We start from the raw sequence: 24,441 nt of genomic DNA, 5'->3' as shown, positions 1-24,441 counted from the left end.
GACCATGAGGATAAAATCAGAGAGATTAGAGCCCACACAGAAGCATACCGACAATCCTTCTTTCCACGAACAATACGAGACTGGAATAGAAGGGAGAACCGATAGAGGTACTCAAAGCACCCTCCGCCACACACCGTCAGGTGGCTTGCGGAGTATGGATGTAGATGTAGATGTAGATGTAGATGAATGCTTTCTCAGAAAATTATTTCACACAATTAGTTCATTAGTCCATTCGAAGCGTAAATGGTTGCGAAAGCATACTTGACCTATTAGCAACAAATAATCCTGAACAAATAGGGAGTTTCATGACGAATACAGTGTTTAACAACCACAAGGCAGTTGCTTCTAGGCTGTATACCGTAACACCCACAACCATCAGAAAGGAACGCAAAGTACATGTATTTAAAAAAGCTGATAAGAATGCTCTTAACGCTTTATTAAGCGACAGTCTCCACTCCTTCCGATCTTGTCATGTAGGCGTAGGAAAGATGTGAAATGATTTCAGAGAGATAGTATCGACAGCAATTGAGAGATATATACCACATAAACCAATAAGTGGTGGTACATATCCCCCATGGTACACAAAACGGGTCAGATCGCTGTTGCAGAAGCAACGAAGAAAGCGTGCCAAATTCAAAACAACGCAAAATCCTCAAGATTTGGAAAGTTTTGCAGAAGTTCGGAATATACCGCGTACTTCCATGCGAGATGCTTGTAATAATTTCCACAACGAAACTATGTCTCGGAATCTCGCAGAAAACCCATAGAGATTCTGGTCATAGATAAACACACCAGCAGCAAGACGCAATCAGTACCTTCACTGCGCGATAGCAACGGTGAAGTCACTGATGACAGTGTCACTAAAGAAGAGTTATTGAGCACGGTTTTCCGAAACTGCTTCACCAAAGAAGACGAAATAAATATTCCTGAATTCCAATCAAGAACAACTGCCAAGATGAGAAACAGAGAAGTAGATATCCTCGGTGTAGCAAAGCAGCTTAAATCACTTAATAAAGGCACGGCCTTCGGTCCAGGTTGTACACCAGTCAGGTTCCTTTCACAGTATGCTGATACAATAGCTCCATATTTAGCAGTTACATACAACCACTCGCTCACAGGAAGACCTATAGACTGGGAAATTGCTCAAGTCACACCAATACCCAAAAAGGGAATTAGGAGGAATTCGCTGAATTCAGGGCCATATCACTAATGCAGATTTGTAGTAGGCTTTTAGAACATATACTGCATTCGATCATTATGAAGTACCTCGAAGAAAATGATTTATTGACACATAGTCAGCACGGTTTCAGGAAACGTCATTCTTGTGAAACACAACTCGCTCTTTATACTCATTAACCAATGAGTGCTATCGCCAGGGGATGTCAAATTGATTCCATACTTTTAGATTTCCAGAAGGCTTTCGACACCGTTCCTCACAAGCGTCTTCTCGCCAAACTGCGTGTCTGTGGAATACCGGCTCAGTTGTGCGACTGGATTCGTAATTTCATGTCAGAAAGGTCACAGCTCGTAGTAATAGAAATTCATCGAGTAAAACAGAGGTAATATATGGCGTTCCCCAAGGAAGTGTTATAGGCCCTCTATTGTTCGTAATCTATATCAATGACATAGGAGACAATCTGAGTAGGCCTCTTACATTATCTGCAGATGATGCTGTCATTTACGGTCTCGTAGAGTCATCGGATGACCAAAATGAATTGCAAAATGATTTACGTGAGATATCTGTATGGTGCGAAAACTGGCAATTGACCATAAATGAAGTAAAGTGTGGAGTTATTCACATTAGTACTAACAGTAATCCGCTGAATTTCGATTACGCGATAAGTCACACAAATCTGAAGGCTGTAAATTCAACTAAATACTTAGGATTACAATTACAGATAACCTAAATTGGAACGATCACATACATAATATTGTGGGTAGAGCAATCCAAAGACTGCGATTCATTGGCAGAAGGAAGGTGCAACAGGTCTACTAAAGAGACTGCTTACACCACGTTTGTCCGCCCTGTTCTGGAGTATTGCTGTGCGTTGTGGGATCCGCATCAGGTGGGACTGACGGATGACATCGAAAAAGTACAAAGAAGGGCTTCTCGTTTAGTATTATCGCAAAATAGGGGAGATAGTGCCAAGACATGATACGTGAATTGGTGTAGCAATCATTAAAACAAAGGCGTTTTTCGTTGCGACGGGATCTTCTCATAAAGTTTCAATCACCAGTTTTCTCCTCCGATTGCGAAAACATTCATTCTGTTGGCACCCACCTACAAAGGAAGAAATGATGATCACGATAAAATAAGAGAAATTAGGGCTCGCACAGAAAAATTTAAGTGCTCGTTTTTCTCGCACGTCGTTCGAGAGTGGAGCAGTAAAGACAGCTTGAAGGTTGTTCATTGAACCCTCTGCCAGACACTTTATTGTGAATTGCAGAGTAATCACGTAGGCACAGATATCCGCTGTCAGAAAATAAGTACCAAACTATAGAATCCCATTTAAAAATACAAAGTTGAGCTTCTTAGCTCTGAAGCGACCGAATCTAGGAACAAAAAACCAACGTCATATTGTGTCCCACAAACTTTGCAGCTCCTATCACACCTTCGGAGTTATTCTTGGTAGCACTAGTTAGTGACACACCCTGTATATGCTAACCCTTACACGACACCACAATTGTAGGATCACGAGTTCTATAGCCTTCCTGTCCAATGTTGAAATTGCAGCCTCCAAAAATTCTGCTTCACTCAGCGACGTGCGGAGTTTGGCTAATGTGGGCCGTTCACTCTGATTATGATGACCGTAAATGAGACGCTGAACCGCGTCTTGTGTGGAAGTACCCAATAGTGTTTGATTAGTTTTGCGTGTGAAATGTGTATATTTCGTTAGCATCGTTTTGTGTGTGTGTGTGTGTGTGTGTGTGTGTGTGTGTGTGCTATTTTTGGTGTGGTTATCATGTGTTAGGAAATACGAAATAAAAGTGCTAGACTCATGAATCGAGATGAAAATACATCAAAAAGAATGCCAGACAAGGATTGGAAGTGAACCGACCAACTATTGGGGCTGTTTGGGTACGGTGAAAAGTTCAGGCGTGACGTTGACCGGTCTGATTGGAGGAAACCAGCTCCATCGCGTGAAGTTTCATCTATCAAGTAATTTTAATCGGGCTATAGTTCCGGGGTTCTGCAGTATTGCCGTCTTCACGAGATACCATTACGGCTGTGGGTTTACACTAATGTGTGACCACTGGCCAAGAAACAATAATAATTCGAGCGTTATATGTACGAGACAACTATTGTTTGATTAATATATCATGCGCAAAACCTTTCAGATTTTGTAATTCACTTAAGTCATTACGAAACCATTTCCGGTGGATTCACTCAAAAGTGTATCTCAGTACTTCATATTTCTTATTAAGGCTCATAATCCCAGCATTGAAAATCTAGTCGTAAGAAACCTTAATGGTCCCCATATCTGAAAGTAAGTTTCGGAAATTTCTTCTTCAATGTCGTTGTCAACCGGCTTTCATCTCCGGGAAGAGCTACAGATTGCAATCAGATTTACAGTTACAGGCTCGCACATAAATGTCAGTTTACTGTTTGTATAGCACTTGTCTATGACATTAAACCGAAATTTTAACATTTAAAAATTAATATTAAGACTTTGGGTACACAACGTTTCCTTCATAGCAGCATTCTCTGTACTGCAGAGCTTTTTGTCTTTAGGAAGAGATGGAGGAAGGTATATCAGAACTATTAGGAGTAATCCTCGGACATTGTGCGTAAGAGGTTTTAATGATACTTGTGTTGGCTTGCTGCGACGAATGCACGTACATTAACAGTCGTGATATCAGTGCAAAATTTTACATCTACATCACCTAAGGCCTCCTTCATATCACTCTAGTTCTCATGTGCATGGGATATAAAAACGGACATTGAAGTTGTAACGCTGCGCTTGTTGGTGCGGCACACGATACTCCTTAAAGCCTGTACTATGGTAAGTTGACGGGCTTCACCTTCCGAGAAAAGCTTTTTGTATTGATATTGACCGCGTGTACCTGAATGGAGGAAAATCGGACTTACAACCATTCTGTAATAACAATGATACGTCGAGCAAGTCCGAAATGCAACTACACGTTTGGACGGACAAGAAACAACACAGAAGATGCTACCAATTTGTTAATAATACGGTCGCCAGCCTAATTAGGCATTAACTGAGTTTCTTCCCTGTACAAGTTGATGTACGTTAATGCAAAACCACACGTAATAACACTGCATAATATAGTAAATTTTAGAACCAGAAAATCTACTGAACTGATAATTTCACTTTCTGTACTAATATGGATAAACCATAAATACATAACATTACACTATAATGTTTACCACAAAACTTTGTACTGTCTATTGATCTGATTAAAATCGGGCATAGGTTACCCTAGAAATAGCACTTTCGAAACACACACACAATGTCAATTTTAATAAAGATAAAACACTGATAAATTTTGGTTTTTATATTGGCTTTAACTTTACTGGTCAAATCAGTTTAGAACACTTCAGAATTCAAATGAATAAAAAAGGGGGGGGGACCCTGAAACATTTATGATCACTGTATAAAAAAAATTTAATTACTGAAATCATTGTGCGCTCAAAATTTCCAATATATGAGTTACTACTCTTTTCATCTTATTTCCTGCTCATTTAAATACCATTATATCTGTCTCGAAATAATTAAACTTCATTACTAAATCAATTTCAAAATTATCTTCCAACTTTGTCAGACCTTTGTTATTCGTCTATTAGTTCATTAACAAAAAAGTTCTTTAAACATCATTCTAACATAGCTAGGTCTGCAGGTAATTATTATTAACATAAACTTTAATTCTTCATTTCGGGACACTTGGATTGCACAACATGTGGAAAGGACCCTGTCTAGGTTAGTTGTGAGGATAGTTAAATGATAGGACAGTTCTGGTAAAATTTAAGTTGTTATTGAACAGTATGGAACAAAAGTAACACTGGTCCACACGAATACAGTACTAAAAGTTTCAACCTGTTCGTATCGATGCGGCGGTTGGTAGGCGGCGAGATGGCGAGGCACAGAGCACACATACAATCACAGCAATGGCTCTTGATGTATCGGCACTTTACTTCTTCATAGCGTCGCAATATGGTTCAAATGGCTCTGAGCACTATGCGACTTAACTTCTGAGGTCATCAGTCGCCTAGAACTTAGAACTAATTAAACCTAACTAACCTAAGGACATCACACACATCCATGCCCGAGGCAGGATTCTAACCTGCGACCGTAGCGGTCGCGCAGTTCCAGACTGAAGCGCCTTTAACCGCACGGAGCGTCGCAATACTTTTCCATTTAGTGCCTATGGAATATTGCCATGCTGTATAGGCGTCGCAACGGCATATCCGAGGCTGAATGAAACTACGTCTTCCAGGAGAGCCTCCTCGATCCAGGACGTGTTTCTCAGACCGATGCCCAACTCCGACTACTACTGCTGAGCCCGTTATGCCGTGCAGCGCCCGTGTGCATTTTCCAGCGCTCGCCTGCCATCCACCTTTTACCGCTCCCCTACAGACAGGGTATTCACCCGAGGTTTTGCATTCTACATATCCTAATACATTGCCTATGTATGGACCAGACGCACAATTACAATTTTGATATCTTACAATAGTTTCAACGTTTCTTACATTTTAATTCTGTTATAATATTGCTTGAAATTTGACATAAACATTAATATTCACATCGAAATTTGTTTACAGTTTTCTTTAACATAATGGCATGAAACAAAAAAAGAAATGAAATCGGAACATCGATTACACTAATTTATCGAAATATCAGAAGAAAAAAACATAATATTTATATGTACAATAGTACAGCGTTGTTTTTGTTACAAAGTGATGACATTTCTTTCTGCGTGATGAATGTGTAAACTAAAAAATGTAGCTTCAGTGAATTAAATTCACCGAAAAAAACAATGAAAGGCAGTGAATCGAAATGAAATAAGTCAGGCATGTTCAGAAATGCTGATCGTCAAAATAGTGATTACGGCGTGATATCTAAAAATTTGTCTGGAGGAGCACTAGGGTGGCGTGAGTGGTTAAAATGACTGCTCGGTGTAAGCGGCAGATCCAGGATCGGATCCCAGTCCGATATAAATGACAATTGGTCAGAAAAATTCATTAAATGCTTAGTTCTCAGACCAACAGGCGTGAAGTACTCTTCGTCGTCGCAGGGAGACTATAAGCGCACGTGTCGGCTGGGAAGCTGCCGCCATCGTGCCACTGTGTATGGGCAGTAAAAGGTTTTATGGAGGTAGTCGGGGCGCCTCGGCGGCGCTTCCAGCTTTATGGCTGGTCAAGCGGACGGCTCTCCATGGACTGTGTCTGCTTGTTCCGATGTGGGCACCACGTGGCAGCACTGGGCAGGCAGAGCTGCCGAGGTCCGGCGTTACGGAAGGGGAAACATGTATGCGGGGCAATCGTGCCGGTAAACAGAGTCTCATAAGTCCCGCGCCTCTCAACAGGCGAGTTAAACATTTTCTCGCATTCTGTAGCCAAGTCTAAACAAGACAGCGTAGGACATTATTCGATGCATTCTTTCTGGCAGAGCGGGAATGAAACTGAAACGTCCCCTTAGAAAAATTATACAAGACTGTGCTTAAACTGACACACAATATTTTTTGGCGCAACGCAATCTGACTTTCAAAAATCCCTACAACATAATGGCCCTGACTAACATTAACCTATACGTTTCACAAATCACTTACCTCACAAAAATCTTCGTTACTCGAACTACTGCAATGCAGCGAGCGCCACTACTGCCAGCTAATAAAAGATTCAAACTACGGAAGGCACTAACAACTGATAGGCATAGTTAGCAAATGAAAGATTTTAATAGAGAACAAACAATGTATTTACCTTAATAGTCATAATATATATAGCAGTGCATGACATCGATTCGTACAAGTGTACTGTTTCTGATGGACACACCTCCAGATTATCCATTCTCAAAAATCTCACTTCCCCACATCCACCACTGCTGGCGGCTCGCCTCCAACTGCGCAACGCTACGCGCTGTTAACATCCAGCTGCCCAACACTACAATAGCCAACAACAATGCAAACCAGCCACAGACTGCACACAGCACAGCCAGTGATTTTCATACAGAGCGCTACGTGGAGTTACCAATAAGGGAACCTAAATAGCCTACTTACAAAACCTCGGTTGAACCAACCAATTTTAGGCATTTCATCGATTCCTATAATCTGGATGGCACGCCTGAAAACGCCACAACCGAATTATTGACTGATGCCTATCAAAAACAAGACTGTACATCGCTTTCGACAGGAAATTGGACCATACTTTCCTTTGTGCGGTTAGTATCGTGTTTATTGTTTTCGAATACTTTTTCAGTTACCTATTACTTAAAGATTTTCACAAAATGTGTGAACTGAGACTCTAAATGAAATCTCGTTCTTCATATAACTTACGGGAAAGCAGTTGTGCGACGTAGTCGACAACAGCAGATATTTCGAGAGGAGCACACCCTGTTATTGTGAAAGCAAAACTTCCGCAAGTAAGCGCCGTGCAAAACCTCGGTTTGTAGAAAAGCTCCGGAAAGACAACACACACACACACACACACACAGTAAACGCTAGCGGCGTAGCGCAACCAAAGGTGACCGACGTCAGAATTTATCTCTAGCGAAAATTAATAATCAATGGCTGAGGTAAAATTAATTCTCTCCTTCTGTTTTTGACAAGGGAGAGTGCAGGACTCCACGCAGAATTTAAACAAAACTCTCCGTCTGTATTCATAAGATCACTTGCTAATTTAGCTTCAACTGCTTTCTTTACAACGCCATCCCAATAGGTGGGAGTGATTGCCAGAATCTCCATGTTGTCATATTCCACAGAGTGACTGGTGCGCCGGCCGGGGTGGCCGAGCGGTTCTAGGCGCTACAGTCTGGAGCCGCGCGACCGCTACGGTCGCAGGTTCGAATCCTGCCTCGGACATGGATGTGTGTGATGTCCTTAGGTTAGTTATGTTTCACTAGTTCTAAGTTCTAGGGGACTGATGACCTCAGAAGTTAAGTCCCATAGTGCTCAGAGCCATTTGAACCATTTGAGTGACCGGTGCGAAGACAATGTTTGACAATGGCAAAATCGGTAATGGTATTAACTGTTCTGCATAGACGCTGCTTTCAGCTTACTCTTCAGCGATGTTCACGTGTCCTAATCATTAAACCTATTCTAACGAGATAGTTCAGAGAGGTGTACAATGTTGCAGTAGTTCATGTACCATTTGAATATTCATTCGTTTGATATCTTGAAATAGATCTTCCCTAAATGTAGAGTGGCAGTGTGGTTTGTCCTTTTAAGTATGGCCTCCTATAGGAAAGTGTTGTGGGCTGTGGAGTACCAGTACAAAGGTTACCAAGATGAGAGCAATCTCACCGTGGTTAGCAAATATACAACATTCCTATTACTGAGTTGTCGGTACACAGACTTAATTTCATCAGGAAAGAAAGAGATACGTTGTTCTTGCCAGCTTGTCTACAGTTCATCTATTTACACACGAATTCTAGATTGTTCTCGGTTTTCAAGAAAATTACAGAAAGTACGATCATTACAAAAACTAACAGAAAAGTAGTTGCTCTACGTGCTTCTGTAAAGGGAAGACCCGGGTAGCAGACAGCGGAGATGTAACACAGGCGAGTCCTTACAACGACCTCAGCATCTTTCTCCCCCCTGTCACGGTGGGGGTTTGTATAGCTTTCCTTCCCCTTTGTCTCGTACATAGTCTTTTCTGTTCTACATTTTTCAACGTTCAATACAGCATTCAATGTCCTCTGCTCATGAAGGTCAATTTTAAGGTCCGAGCATAATGATCGTAGAGTAATTGGAAGAAACAGACGTCACTATTTCGAGACATAGACCGCCATAATTCTCCGAAGGGGGTCTCATGCAAGAGAAATTACACAGTGTTTTCTTCTCCTCTTGTATTCCTCCGCCTGGACTTACTAGAAAAATTTCCAGAACACTAATTTCGCCATGTTTTCCCTTGCTTTCCTCACCTTGCCTCGATGTCTTGCATAGCGAAATATGTGCACTAAATAAACGCCGCAACGGTCGCAGGTTCCAATCCTGCCTCGGGCATGGATGTTTGTGATGTCCTTAGGTTAGTTAGGTTTAACTAGTTCTAAGTTCTAGGGGACTAATGACCTCAGCAGTTGAGTCCCATAGTGCTCAGAGCCATTTGAACCATTTGAACCATAAGCGCCTGCACTTCACTTACTAAAGCAGTTTTGGCCAGAAATAAAACCTTAAAGCCACAGTAGGCTCCATAATTGATTTAAACAATTTGTAAACGATACACTTTCAAAATTTGATTAATAATAGTACAAACTGTTAAGTTACATAGTAACGCTGGTTTGACTCACTATGTCTTCACTGACTGTTGTTATTCTTCTCTCTATTTTCTTTACGCAAGTATGTAATGGGCAAATGTACTTACAGAGAGCTATAACAGGGTTAGGAGCAACAGAAATATTTCCTCTGATGTACCCATACAGAAAAAAAATGGAGCTAGCTTATGTTATGATATTTGTAGGCTTATGTTTGAAGGTCATTAAGAGAGCCCTCATCGATTATCGGCCACACACCCACACCGAAATTGGTCGGTGCTCAGTACTGTTGAAAAACAAATTCTTTTACGTCCAAACAAGTTCAACAGTCGATCTGTACAAAAGGTGTGATGTTGCCATAGAAACGCATTATCCGACGATTTCGCCATGAGAATTGAAAAACTGTCATCAAACATTCAACCTTTGGTTGTTTCTTCACTCTGTCGTCTCATCAGGGAATACTCAGTTTCAAATGCGACATTATGTCCATACACTACAACACTTACGGAACAAGTTGTCTCGCCAGAATAAATAAACAATGAGATCGAGGTAATCTATATTTTGATTTGTTCTGTACCGCAGTACGTGTGTGAGGTCATGCATGTGCGTGTTACAATTGATTAAAAAGAAAAATAACTTGTAATTTACATCTACAAATCAATAAACCTTTATATAATATTAGTTTATTTGTTCCAGAGCCTGTATTTCGTTGGAAAAACATTCATTGCTGCTACATTCATTCGAAGACTCTTGGCTACTAAATGACACAATTTGCATTGCAGATCCAATCGTAAAAAACTTTGTGGTTTTCATATTCTGTCGGTGGTTTTCCTTATGTTCGCTGAAATTTTCTTTGGGCTACAGTTGGCCGTCGGTTTTTCTGATACGAAAGACACACTGGACTTTCCTACGATATCTAAATATTTTCGATCTCCTGGTGACGTAACTAATGTACAAAAGGTATATTAATGATATCTATTTGAAAAATACTGCGTTTCCGATCACTATCGTGCCATTTCTCTACCTCTGTCTTAAATATTGTTGGAATACGTGAGTTTTGTGGTCAAGGTGATCAAGTAGAGGCGATAACATCTCGATCGGCGAAAGATTCCAGTCCACGAAGGGAGGCATTTTCACAATGAGCAATGGCTAGGGTAAACCAACCACTACCAGAATATCCAGTAGCGACATCTAGAGTAAAATGAAGCTTGCAGCCGCGGAAAGACATAGGTCCATTTAAGATTACTGCCTGGGCAGTTCACTTGCCTCCAAGTTTATTTTCGAGGCTTACAATATGTTTGTAGACTGGCATGCGGTGGCGGCGTTGACGATACACACGTCGACGGGGCATACTGCTTCAATGCTGTTGCAGATAGAGCTGACAGTGGAATGGTTCCGCTGGCGTGCCCTGCCCGATTATATAGGGAACGGGTGACCTTGATTACGTAAGCGGCTGATAACGGACTTAGACTCTGCAGGCACCAGCCGGAGTCGTTTATAAATAGCAAATTTTAGTTATCTTCCCGTAACGAACAGTTCAGCGTTTCATTAAAATCACTACCGCGTGAATTTTATTTTATTCATGTTTACGATGCATCTTGCGTCTGGTTGCAACGTTTTCAGACAACCTTAAACTCTCTCACTATTGAGCCACTGAAGTTTTCTTCATTTATGTGAAACCTTCCCACAACAAAATGTGCGACGGAAGTGCAAAGATATGGCGACATAGCAAGTAGACGATCTGTCAGTAGGGCGGATGCTACACTAAAAAACTAGTTTATGTCAGAGACGATAAATAACCTTTAATACTACCCATTGGTGTAATTCAAGCCTGTTAAATTCTTTGGTTTGGCGGTAGTCAGCTGGTCAGTCAGCAGCAGCCGGCCGAGACACAAGCAGCAACAGGGAAGTGATTGATTTTCTTACATTTTACGAGTTCCTATCCAGGAGTGAATTGTATAGTTACATCTGTATGCTTTGGTAGTTTAGTTTCTTGAGTTTCTGCCTGTTAATTTAATATTTAATAGATACAGTTCCCGGTTCAAAATGGTTCAAATGGCTCTGAGCACTATGGGATTTAACATCTATGGTTATCAGTCCCCTAGAACTTAGAAGTACTTAAACCTAACTAACCTAAGGACATCACACAACACCCAGTCATCACGAGGCAGATAAAATCCCTGACCCCGTCGGGAATCGAACCCGGGAACCCAGGCGCGGGAAGCGAGAAACAGTTCCCGGAATTTCGTTTATTTCGGAAAGTAAACCGATTTCATGACATGTTACAAGTTCCTAATCAGGATCGAATTATTTATTCTCACCTGTGTGCTTTGGTAGTTCAGTATTTGAATCCCTGGGTGTTAATATAATTTATTGTACACGGTTGTTGCATTTTCATCCGTGTCCACAGTAGAGATCCGTAGCACATGTCGATTGACATTGTTTACCAGAGTAGTGTAGTTTACCACAGTCCTTAGCATGGATAGGGACTACGATGGCCATGTGCTGATGCGAGTCGAGCTGGTGACTCTTCGCTCTCAGCTCCAGGCAGTGATGGCTTCGGTTACACAGCTTGGTACTGCACTGGATGAGCATCACTAGTGCTGTGGGTCGGCCATGCGGATCCGACGGACGTCCAGCACATTAAGGCTTACCATTCACCCATGATCGGGTGGGAGGTCGCCTCAGGGCGTGGCAGGTGGTGAAAGACTTCCCAGGAGACCGCACGTAAGGCCTCCCCATTTAGTCTGACAAACAGGTTCCAGGTGCGGTCTGTGGCCGACACTGTCACTCAGTCAGATGCAGTCGCTTGTCCTGTTTCAGAGGGAACCTCTCAGCCTGCAAGATCCGGGCAACTACAGAGGGTCGGTTTATTGGTAGGAGTATGGCGTTCCTTAGGGAAATGGCTGTCAAGGAGGGGAAGAAAGCCGAAGTGCTCTCGGTGTGCATGCCAGGTGGAGTCATTCCAGATGTAGAAAGGGTCCTTCTAGATGCTGTGAAGAGCACAGGGTGCAGCCAAATGAAGGTGGTGGCTCAATTCAGTGCAAAAAATGTGTGTCACTTTGGGTCGGAAGAGATCCTATCTGGTTTCGAGCGGCTAACATGAGGGGTAAAGGCGAGATGAAAACAGAGCTCATACTTTGTGGCATAGTAGACAGGACCGATTGCGGACCTCTGGTACAGAGCCGAGTGGAGGGTCTGAATCATAGGCTCAGACAGTCCTGCGACCACGTAGGCTGCAGATACCTCGACATGCACCATAGCGTGGTTGGCTGAATAGGTCAGGAGACCACTACACGCAGGAGGCGACGACACGTATAGCAGGGGCTATGTGGAGTGGACTGGGCGGAGTTTTGGGCTAGAGGTCTCAGCTGAATACCAAAGGGGTTCAGACTCAATGGGTGCAGGTCACACACAGAAATAATGTAGATACAGGAATAATGGGTATAACAGTTGTAAATTGTCATAGCTTTGTAGAAAAAATGGTTCAAATGGCTCTGAGCACTATGGGACTTAACATCTGTGGTCATCATTCCCCTAGAACTTAGAACTACTTAAACCTAACTAACCTAAGGACATCACACACATCCATGCCCGAGGCAGGATTCGAACCTGCGATCGTAGCAGTCGTTTGTAGAGAAAGTACCAGAGTTCCAAGAGCTACTAGAAAGCACTGATGCTCAAAACGTTAACGGCACTGAAAGCTGGCTAAAGACGGAGGTAAGTTCACCCGAAATTTGTGCGAAGAACCTAACGGGTTTCCGAAAGGGTAGGCTAAACACAGTTGGCGGCGGCGTGTTTGTTGCTGTTAGAAGTAGTTAATGTTGTAGCGAAATGAAGTAGATAGTTCCAGTAATTTGGTATGGACAGAGGACATTCTTGGTAACCGGAACAAAATTATAATTGGATACTTTTGCCGACCTCCCGACTCAGGTCATACAAATGCTGAAAGATTCAAAGAAAACTGGTTTTGATTTCCAACACATACCGAACTCACACAATTATAGATGGTGGGGACTTTAAATTACCCCCGATGTGTTGGCGAAAATACATGTATAGTTCCGGAGGTACGCATAAAACATCATCCGAAATTATGCTAAATGCATTCTCTAAAAATTATTTTGAGCAGTTAGTTCGTGAGCCCACGCAAATAGTAAACGGTTGTGAGAAAACACTTGACCTTTAGCAACGAATAATCCTGAGCTAATCTCGAGTATCAAAACGAATACAGGGATTAGTGAACACAGGTCTGTCGTAGCGAGATTGAATATTGTAACCCCCAATTACTCCAAAAATAAACGAAAGGTACAACTATTCAAAAAAGCAAATAAAAATACACTTGTCGCCTTCCTGAGAGGCAATTTCCTTTCCTTGCTAAATAATGATGTAAGTGTACACCATATGTGGGTTGAATTCAAAGAAGTAGTGTCTACAGCAGTTGAGAAATTTATACCAAATAAATGAACAAACGACGGAGGTTATCCCCCTTGGTACAGAAAACGGATCAGAACACTGTTGCAGAAACAACGAAAAAAACATGCAAAATTCAAACGAACTCAAAATCTCCAAAATTGACGATCTTTTACAGAAGCTGGAAATTTAGACCGGACCTCAATGTGAGATGCGTTTAATAGTTTCCACAACGAAACTTTATCTCGAAACATGGCAGAAAATCGAAAGAGATTCTGGTCGTATGTAAAGTATGCTAGCTGCAAGACACAGTCAATGCATTCTCTGCACAATGGTAATAGAAATACTATTGACGATGCTGCTGCGAAATCAGAATTGCTAAACACAGCCTTTCGATATTACTTTTCCAAAGAAGATGAATTAAATATTCCAGAATCCGAATCAAGAACAGATGCCAACATGAGCGACGGAGTTGTGAAGCAACGTAATTTACAAAATAAAAGCAAATTGTCTGGTCCAGACTGTATACCAATTAGGTTCCTTTCACAGTATGCTGATGCAATAGCTCTATACTTAACAATCATATACAAATGCTCGCTCGACTGAAGATCCGCACCCAAAGACTGGACTGTTCCACAGGTCAGACTAATATTCAAGAAACATAGTAGGAGTAATGCACTAAATTACAGGCCCATATCGTTAACGTCAATATGCAGAAGGTTTCTGGAACATATATTTTGTTCGAACATTATGGATTACCTCGAAGAAAACGGCTTTTTGACACATAGCCAACACTTACGCACAAGGTGTTGAATGCTAATGACAGGGGATTTGAAATTGATTACGCATTTCTAGATTAAGAAAAGACTTTTGACACTGTATCACACAAGCAGCTTGTAGTGAAACTGCGTGATTATGGAATAACGTCTGAACTATGTGACTGGATTCGTGATTGCCTGTCAGAGGCCACAGTTCGCAGTAATTGAGGGAAAGCCATCGAAGCAGTGACTTCTGACGTTCCCCAAGATATTGTTATACGACGTCTGCTGTTCCCTATCAATATAAATAATTTAGGAGACAATGTGAGCAGCCGTCTTAGGTTGTTTGCAGATGATGCTGGTGTTCGTCGTCTGGTAAAATCACCAGAAGGTCAAAACAAATTGCAAAACGATTTAGAGAAGCACGTTGCAAAAATTGGCAATTGACCCCAAGTAATGAGAAGTGTTAGGTGATCCCCATAGGTGGTATAAGGAATCCGTTAAACTTCGGTTGCACGATAAAACAGCCAAATCTAAAGCCTGTAAATTCAACTAAATTCCTAGGAATCACAGTTGCGAATAACTTAAATTCGAAAGAAGACATAGAAAATATTGTGGGGAAGGCAAACCAGACTGCGTTTTATTGGCGGAATAAGGAAATGTAACAGATCTGTTAAAGAGACTGCCTACAGTACGCTTGCCTGTCCTCTTTTGGAGTACTGCTGCGCGGTAACCACAGAGGATTGACGGAGTACGTGGAGAAAGTTCAAAGAACAGCTGCACGGTTTGTACTATCCCGAAATAGGAGAGAGCGTGTCACGGAAGAGAAGCAGTATCTGGGACGGACACTATTAAAACAAGGCGTTTCTCGTTGTGGCGGAATCTTCTCACAAAATTTGAGTTACCATCTTTCTCCTCCGAACACAGAGGAGAAAGAGTCCCACTCATGTACCCTTTATAACTGCAGGGCACAAAGCTTTACGACACTGGACTGCTGATGACGGAAAACACGTTGTCTGGTCGGACGAGTCTCATTTCAAATTGTATCGAGCAGATGGACGTGTACGGGTATGGAGTAACGTCATGAATCCATGGATCTTGCATGTTATCAGGGTACTGTTCAAGCCGGTGGGGGCTCTATAATAGTGTGGGGCGTGTGCAGTTGATGTGGGACCCCTGATACGTCTAGATGCAACTGTGACAGGTCACACGTAAGCGTCCAGTGTGACCACCTGCATCCATTCATGTCCGCTGTGCGTTCCACGGACTTGGGCAATTCCAGCAGGACAACGCGACACCCCACACGACCCAATTGCTACAAAGTTGCTCCAGGAACACTATTCCGAATTCATACACTTCCGATGCTCGCCAAACTCCCCAGATATGAACATCATTGAACATATCTGGGATTCACTGGAACGCGCCGTTTATAAGAGATCTCCACCCCGTCGTTCTCATGAATTTATGGACAACCCTGCAGAATTCATGGTGACAGTTCTCTCCAGCACTAGTTCAGACATTAGTCGAGTTCATGCCACGTCATGCTGTAGCACTTCTGAGTGCTGGTGGGGTCCTTAAACGATATTAGACAGGTGTACCAGTTTCTTTGGCTCTTCAGTGCACATTGCCTCTGGTCGTCGCCTCACTGTCCCCTGGCGGGAAGGTGTCCTTCAGTTACCTAGCAACCGGACAGAGACATCCGCCATGGACTGCTCTACTGATACAAGAGGGTGGCAGGGATGGGAGAAACAGACTGGTTAAAACTGATGCCTTTATTTCAGTTCCGTATCCAGTATTTTCCGGTAATTGTTTGGTCTCAGTTATAACAGGTACATCGGTTTGCCACAGCAGTGGCGCTAATACCTTTGGTTTTAAGTAAAACTTTTGTTAAAACGAGTTTGGTAGAACGTTGTGTACGTTTGAAACATTGGTTTCGTCTTTGAGTGATATTGTTTCTCATCAAGGAAGCCAACTTACAAATTAACACGTTATAGAACAAATATTGATGAACAGATTCGAACATAAATATTCATCATTGGAGAAATTCGTTATTGAAATTTTAACCGTTATCATGTAATTATTTCTTGTAAATGTTACATTTTGCCTACTTTTTAAACTGTTCCTCTGAATTGCTATTAAAGAGTATCTTTGGTTTGGCAGCAAAAAGTCAGTAGTATTCAACTTTCCATATATAAGCAAAGATATGTAATTGACTGATAACCGATTTTACATTCGACATAGTTAAAGAAAAAGGATACTATAAATTTTACACGTTATTTTTTGTCTGCTATTTCTATGACACAATACAAGAGAAAGGAAGTCATGGGAACAGTAACAAATTAAAACTGATCATTTCATTCAAAGTTTCTAATAAAAATGGAAGGTGGCTGATCTGCCGCCTGTGTCTACGTAGTATGCCTTTATCTCCTGGTAGCTTTTGGAAATCGAGAACTTAGCACAAAAAACCAGAATTCTCTAAACTCAGTTTTAACTCTTTAGCACGGAATATTCGTAATGCCAAATAGTGGCATAATTCTCGATCGCAATGTGATTTTTAACAGATTTTTAAAAAATAGATTGATGAATTTTTCTGGTACTCAACCTCTCATTACTATTCGAGAAGTGCAATGAACATTGACAGACTAAGTTTTCTTTTATTTACCTATTTTATTTGATATCTGATTGTATGTATCTTGAAATTTGTAATGCAAAAATTTGATGGACTATTATAACCTTTAAATCTTTTTCGATGTTATTGTTGGAAATAGCAACAATAAAAAGCTGAAAATCGGTTAATTCGAAAACCAGTTTTTTGAGCGGTTTTAATTGTCAGGTTAAAGTGGAGATGAAAAAAACCGATGTAACCAAAAGCCGCTCGTTTCAGCCACCTCTAGCGCGCAGTCAATATCAATGGATTCAGTAGGCGAATGCAGCGTATACAACGCCTAGGTGAAAAGATTGGTGTTTATATAAATGCAGAATACCATCAGTCCAATGTCATCTTGATCTGCAGAATAGGATTATCCACATGGCTTTATAAAGTAGTACTTCGTATGTTTGATTAAACTGGGTAATTTGGAGTACTTTGCAGTTATAAAATTCTTTTATTTTTATGAAGTTTGTTCGCTCTTAATAGGTACAGTTTGTTAAGGAGTCTACTCTTAGATTTTTACAGGGAAAGAAATGGACGGCAAAATATTAACATTTCTGTATTTCTCTTGCAGACAATATACGTGAAGGACATCCCAGAACTGCAGCCACAGACGGAAACCTCGAGAAAGTGCACGGTATGTTATTATGTATTCAACTATTAAAGCCGTATGAAATAGCTGATACTTCACGAATACAAAAAAAGCTAACTACGAGAAAGCTTTCTGCAAGATGGGTGACTCGTTTGTTGAACGCTAATCCAAAAAAACAGGGGAAACGAATGTGTTAGGAACTTGTTTTAAAGAGAGCTACTGGATCACCTATCCATTTGTACAGGGGACGCGGGCGCACAGGAATTAAAGCAGCACTAGACTGAACTCAGTTGCCTCGGATTAAACAATCCTTCGGGACGAGTCTGTTAAATAAAGAAAAAATTGAAATCTGTTTCTTAACTAATAATTTGGTTTGGCTGCGTAAAGGTTTAGAATGACGTTTCAGAATTGTCTATAATAGTATTTGTATTATTTTAAATTAAACGACAGTGTTGTGAATAATTAAGTTGTCTTCTATGCAATTAATCCTGTGCTTAGTGTATCCTGTCTGTTGTAGTTACTCATGATTTACGAGTATGTTTTGCTGGAAAGCATGTGCATGTTGTCTTAAGAATTTCTACCACTATAACTTACATAGAACACACAGCACCTTCTAAAACAGGTTTTTGGGGGGTTTACAAAGTTAATGGTGCTGCAATATTCCTTGGAACTGATGTCGCAACTCAGTCCTGTTATCTGGTTATCTGGATCTTTGTAGATAATACATGCATTACACTTCGGTTTCCAATCTAATAGTCTGTTACTATAATGGTGCTTATATCCTTTTGAAAATAAAGTTTTTTGTGTGCAGTGTGTAACATACATCTCAATATGGACCGCATTTGTGTTGCGAGTGATACCTGTTGTAGAGGACTTCGGGTCTGACATGCATATCCAGGTTGCTTTTATGTAACATCAATTGCGCTGACTGCGCAGATAATTTAATATTAAGAGGCACGGAGCTACAACATGATATGTCAACAGAAATTCGACTCAAACTGAAGATAAGTCCACAGGATCCGAAATGTAATTATGTTCATGGTGAACGAATATTTTGTGTGAAGACTGCTTTCTTTGGTGGATTTATTTACTGTAGTAAATTATGAAGTAAACAACCACTCAACAGTAAGAACGGCGATGAATAGTTACAACAGAGTTTCATGAGTCAGGTACAATACGTACAAGTTTCCTGTACACCACATTTCCTGTACACCACATTATTCACCATTCATTTGGCTACAAAATCCGACCTTTCGACACATCTCAATGCGACGGCCTTCTGCTACATTCGTGGGAGGGACTATACGCTCCCTTGGTACCACTCCACTGCTCGATGTCGGAGCCGACGTCTTTCTGCATCAATACCTTCCCCGTCATCCATGTACTGCTTCCCGAGACGTGCATCCTTCCACTGGGCCAAACAGACACAGAGGTCGCAAGGTGCGGGATCAGGGCTGTAGGATGGATGAGGTAAAACACTTCAGTGATGTTCTGTGAGCTCCTCTTGGGTGTGTAGACTTGTGTGAGGCCTTTCATTCTCATGGAGAAGCAGAAGTTCGTTTGCGGTTTTGTGGCGACGAAGACGCCGAAATCGTTTCTACAATTTCCTGAGTGTAGCACAATACACTTCAATGCTGATCTTTGCACGATAAGGGAAGACATCAAACAGAGAGAGGTGGTTAGGCGATACACCATGAATTTCCGTTTTTATCCAGTTCAAAATGATGAACCCATGTTTAATCGCCCGTGACGATGTTGACAACAAAATTGCCACGCCCGTCATCGTAAAGCACGAACAGTTCCGCACAGATGGTCCCTAGTAGCTCTTCACGGGCTTCTATTACGTGGCGAGGAACCCGGCGGCAACATTACTTTCTTGTACCCCAACTGGTGGACGAGTGTGTCACTACTACCAACAGAACGTCCAGCTGAGCAGCGAGGTGTTTTGATTGCGATCCGTGGATCGCATTAAATGAGGGCGTCCGCGCGTCCCAATATTGCAGGCGCCACGGGTGTGTTCGGATGGCGAGATCGTTCAGGTTCTCACTACTTTGTTGCGATGATGACAAACGCCACGCCCAACGAGTCACCTTGCTTTTGTTCACTATCAGGTCTCCGTAGACGTTCTGCAAGCGCCTGTGAATATCTGCCACCATCTGGTTTTCCAGCAAAAGAAGCTCAGTGACAGCTCTGTGCTTGCGACGCGCCTTCGTTTTAGACGCAGTTTGAAGGCTACGTACTGCCCGGCCACCTATGGGAACTTAATGAAAATGCAGGAGCTGAGGCGGGAATAGTCCACGATTTCCCACAACAGATTCCGTAGTTTCTCAAGCGACATTGGCCGAGAAAAAAAGGTTTGCATTACTCGTGAACGCCCCTCTCATATTTATGCAGCTCTCTGCTGTTCTACACCTACACATGCAGTATACTGCCGAAGCTGGTGTTCAGTGCATAGCCTAGTGCTGTAGTTTCTATCGTTACTGGCGATTTTCTATCATTTTCCACTTGCAAGTGGAACCAGGGAAAATGACTGTCTAAATGCCCAGGTATGTGCCTTTATCTCATCATATTCTCATAATCCCTACGCCAGATTTAAGGTAGAGGCAGCAGAAGTTTTGATCGAATACCGCTTCTATGAATTTTACCAGTATGGTTTTCCGAGAACAACGTCAAACATTTTAGAAAGATACTTGAATTCGTTCTTGTATGCCATCATGCCCGCTTGGTAGGGACTTCGAATGCTTAACCAACGTCTAGAACTGAGAGAGCTAGTCTCTTGTATGCGGTTTTCCTTACAAATACACTGCACTTTTTCACAAACTTTCCAACAATTTTGAGTCTTAGCCGGCAGGGGTGGCCGAGCGGTTCTAGGCGCTACAGTCTGGAACAGCGCGACCGCTATGGTCGCAGGTTCGAATCCTGCCTCGGGCATGGATGTGTCTGATGTCCTTAGGTTAGTTAGGTTTAAGTAGTTCTAAGTTCTGGAGGACTGATGACCTCAGAAGTTAAGTCCCATAGTGCTCGGGGCCATTTTTTTTTAAATCTTATAATCTTCTTCCCTGTTGCTAAATTCCATCCGGCCTCTCATTTCATACCACTTCTCAGAATCAAGCTCGAAACATTTTCACGTGCCACTTAATTTGTCATCGGATACTATCGGTGTCTTTCCCTTTTGTTATGGATATTGTTTTGCACGTACCCGGTGTGGAAGCAGTCACATTAGTACCAGAAAAACATGAAAACTTTTTCCCTGTAAAGTAAATTAATTTACTGGACGTATTTCGTAGTTCGAAACTGTTGATTCGCATATGCTAGCACACGTGCAGTTCCCGCGGGCTCATGTGCTGTCTTTGACAACTCGTGGGAAATTTGTCAGCTGACTGTCACGTCCTCGGACGCTGCCAAACGCCTGATGAATACTGCATGTCCTTCACTCTCCTCGGGTGCTGAGCTGTCGGACAGTTACTTATGAGCTCCGTGTATCACATGCTGCTCTAACGGACCGCAATTTGTCACACTGCTGTTCGGGCATAGGGCGCCATGTGTTCCGAAATGCCCATCCATCCAGCCGTCAAACTTTGCAGGAACAGCACCCAGCTTGCCTCCCTACGACGTGTATCGTTTGCCAGTCTTGGATAGGGGTTACAGTGGGAGCACGTAGGCCACAAACTACAGCTTTTAAAGTGAGTTCGACTACTCTGAGAAGAGCTAATAGTTATGTACATAGATGAAGAGGCGCCTTTTCTACGACCCATATTCGAAAATGTTTACTGGACATATAAGTTTGGAAATGACCAACGCTGTATTGCGTAATGAAAAGTGATTTCTTCGGAACTATTGAGAGACTAGTTTACCATCGCGAATAATCCCCACTGCATTCTGATCAGTCACCGATAGGTAATATAATAATGGAAAAATGAGTAAATGAAACTTTGTTAATTAAAGGAATTATATTCTGAGTAGTAGTAACAAAAATTACTCTCACTATTAAAAAGTGATACCATTATATACAATACGGTTAACTGTAAAACATATCAAAGGCAGGAAATGTCTTTGTCAGATTAATTTTCCTTGTTAGAAGTTATTTACGCTGCCAAACTTCTTCGAAAACAATGTCAGTAGTTATAATGTAATCGTCGTTGGAAAACAATGTTAGTAGTTATAACGTAATCGTCGTTTACATTTTGGCTGTATGAGTCTTCAGAAAAAAAAAACATACTCGTAAACCGCAACATATAACTAACTGTCCATGCGAAAAGACACGTTCTGGTAAATACAGCCCTGCGTTTTCAAGCGTCTTACATTGTGCTTTGTTAATCTTCATAGTGAGAGCTTCTTATATTGGGGGTTGTTTCTTTTATCGTTTGGAAAGGGGTGGTTGGATCGGATGACGTTGAGAGGTTTTGTCGGAGACAATGAATTTAGCTGTGATGATGTATTAACATAAGTGAGTTATCACTAATCTCGCACCATTAATTAATCACTGGTTAGCGTTAAGATATCTAATTAAGAAAATAATAGCATTTTCCTTTTAAAGAAATTGACGTGGTGCTAAATCGGACTTCTTGAAGAGTTGAAGAATTCTTCTGCGTACAAATGAACATTGTTTATTTCTTCAAGTCGTACAGAATTAGAACTGAGGTACACCTTTGTCTCTCCCGGTAACAAACAGGAAATGATATATTCATTAATTTTTGTTCTAAAGTACACTGCTGAATTTGCTGGACCATTATTGTGTCATATCTGTTAAGGCAGTCAAAAGCACCTGCTTAAAAATGAAGTCCTCTTGTATTTCTTTCTCTCTATCTCTCTCTCTCTCTCTCTCTCTCTCTCTCTCTCTCTCTCTCTCTCTTCCCTCTCTTTCTTAAAGTTTATTCGTTTATTCAGTCGTAAAGTGCTCCATTTCGCATAATTTGACCAATTTTATTCTGACTATGTTGTCGGATGCACTGTCTGTCATCGCAGTCGTCAGTTAACCTAAGGGGGAGAAGGTGTGCGCGTTATCTATTAGGGAGTTTTGTAAACTGATATAAGGTGACCACATCTTCGGAAAACTTCGACATGACCTCACATGTTGTTAATTGAAAAATAATGTAAACGTTTGTGTAGATAATTGAAAAGTTAAGTTTTCTCTGTACTCGGCCCAGATTTTATAATAAGTTTGATCAGAAAAGGAACTGAACAGAAAAGGACGTTGTTGGGAAGAGTACTATACTCATCGGCAAGTCACCTGAAGCCATGTGGTGCCACCAGTGAAAAATATAGCGAGCGACGCAGGGACGCTCGAAGGAGCACTAAGGCAGCCTCGCGACACAGGTGGGAAATGACCGAGGATGTTAGGAGTAGCCGACACAAAAGTCAACAACGGAGAATGGTGAGAGACCGCTGTAGAAATACTGAGACCATTAAAAATTTTAGACAGAATGCTGAGGGTATAAGGTCGGCGTGACTACTGAATGGGAAAATCATCGAACACTTTTTAATTCAACAAAGTGACGGATGTGGTGATATAATGTGGTGCAATAGATTTGAATGTTATACGATAATAGTTGATGCTGTAAATTAAACTGGAAATAAGAGTGCTAAAAGGAACATCTGCAGGCCTGTTATTTCATTTCATCATTCACCTACGAATCCATCAAATGTTGACTCACTCGAACGGAATACACCATCGTCCTGAGCTGTTTACAAGCGTGTTAGCAGAAGTCTCTGTTTCGCGATAAAGGCTCAGGAATTTCAGTGATCAACAATACATTCTACTTTTCATTCTCTCTCCAACATTTTATGGCAGTCAGATTACTAGTACATTATACGAACGGATGCTAACGTCTATTGAACAAATAAACATTTAAAAATTAACACTTAACAGTGAAAACAACAATAGGAGATACGTTGTATTTGGCTTACAGTGCTATTACATTTGGCGCCCCACGCCCGGATTTAAACAGACAGTAACTTTATAAACAGTTATAATAAATGGGCACGTTAAGTGTGTTACCACTTTTTAACTGTCTGTGATCAGCCCAGCACTTGTCTAAATGGGCGTGGGAAACCACCTTTTTAAAACCACACTTTTGCTGACTAGCATACCAGATGAATAGTCGCTTACCAGCCACAGAGATTCAATTTGGGCCTGGCTTAATACCATGCCTCCGAAGCTAGCGTGCTATGTGTTTAAGATACACGAGCAGGTAAACAGAAATTCCGTAACATTAAGGTGTAGCAAACAGTAGCAACAAATATAAACACATGTGATATTATGGCGAATACTTTTACGAGGGTTGCCCAGAAATTACTGCACCGCATTTCTTTTTCTCAGCCATAGACAATGCTACGAATGGCTAACCTGATGTATGTATTGTTTTAAGTCTCTTGAGTCAGCGTGTCAAGTTTCCGTCATTTCCTACAGATAGCGTAGCTGCAGGACAGTTTCAAAATGTCGTCTGTAGATGATGCGTTATAAGCAAAGTGCCGTCATTCTCTTTCTCACTGCAGAGAAAGAAACTGTGGGGTATATTCACAATCGCTTGAGCGAAGCCTATGGAGCATCTGCTGTAGACAGAAACACACTTAATCGCTGGGCACGGAGGGTGAGGTCATCAG

General features: G+C 41.6%; 1 protein-coding gene across 1 annotated transcript in view; it reads left to right on the top strand.

The window, feature by feature from the left end:
• Window positions 1–24,441, top strand: part of LOC126252741 (dipeptidase 1-like) — a 1,484,085-nt gene that overhangs the window by 452,152 nt on the left and 1,007,492 nt on the right. The window contains exon 3 of the mRNA XM_049953644.1: window positions 17,821–17,883. Coding sequence (XP_049809601.1) covers window positions 17,821–17,883 — 63 coding nt within the window. The remainder of the gene's footprint in view (window positions 1–17,820; window positions 17,884–24,441) is intronic.

The sequence above is a fragment of the Schistocerca nitens genome, chromosome 4, assembly GCF_023898315.1.
Source record: "Schistocerca nitens isolate TAMUIC-IGC-003100 chromosome 4, iqSchNite1.1, whole genome shotgun sequence".
NCBI classification, from domain to species: domain Eukaryota; kingdom Metazoa; phylum Arthropoda; class Insecta; order Orthoptera; family Acrididae; genus Schistocerca; species Schistocerca nitens.
Note: the sequence above shows the minus strand (reverse complement) of the source record. Positions and strands in the feature narration are given on the sequence as shown.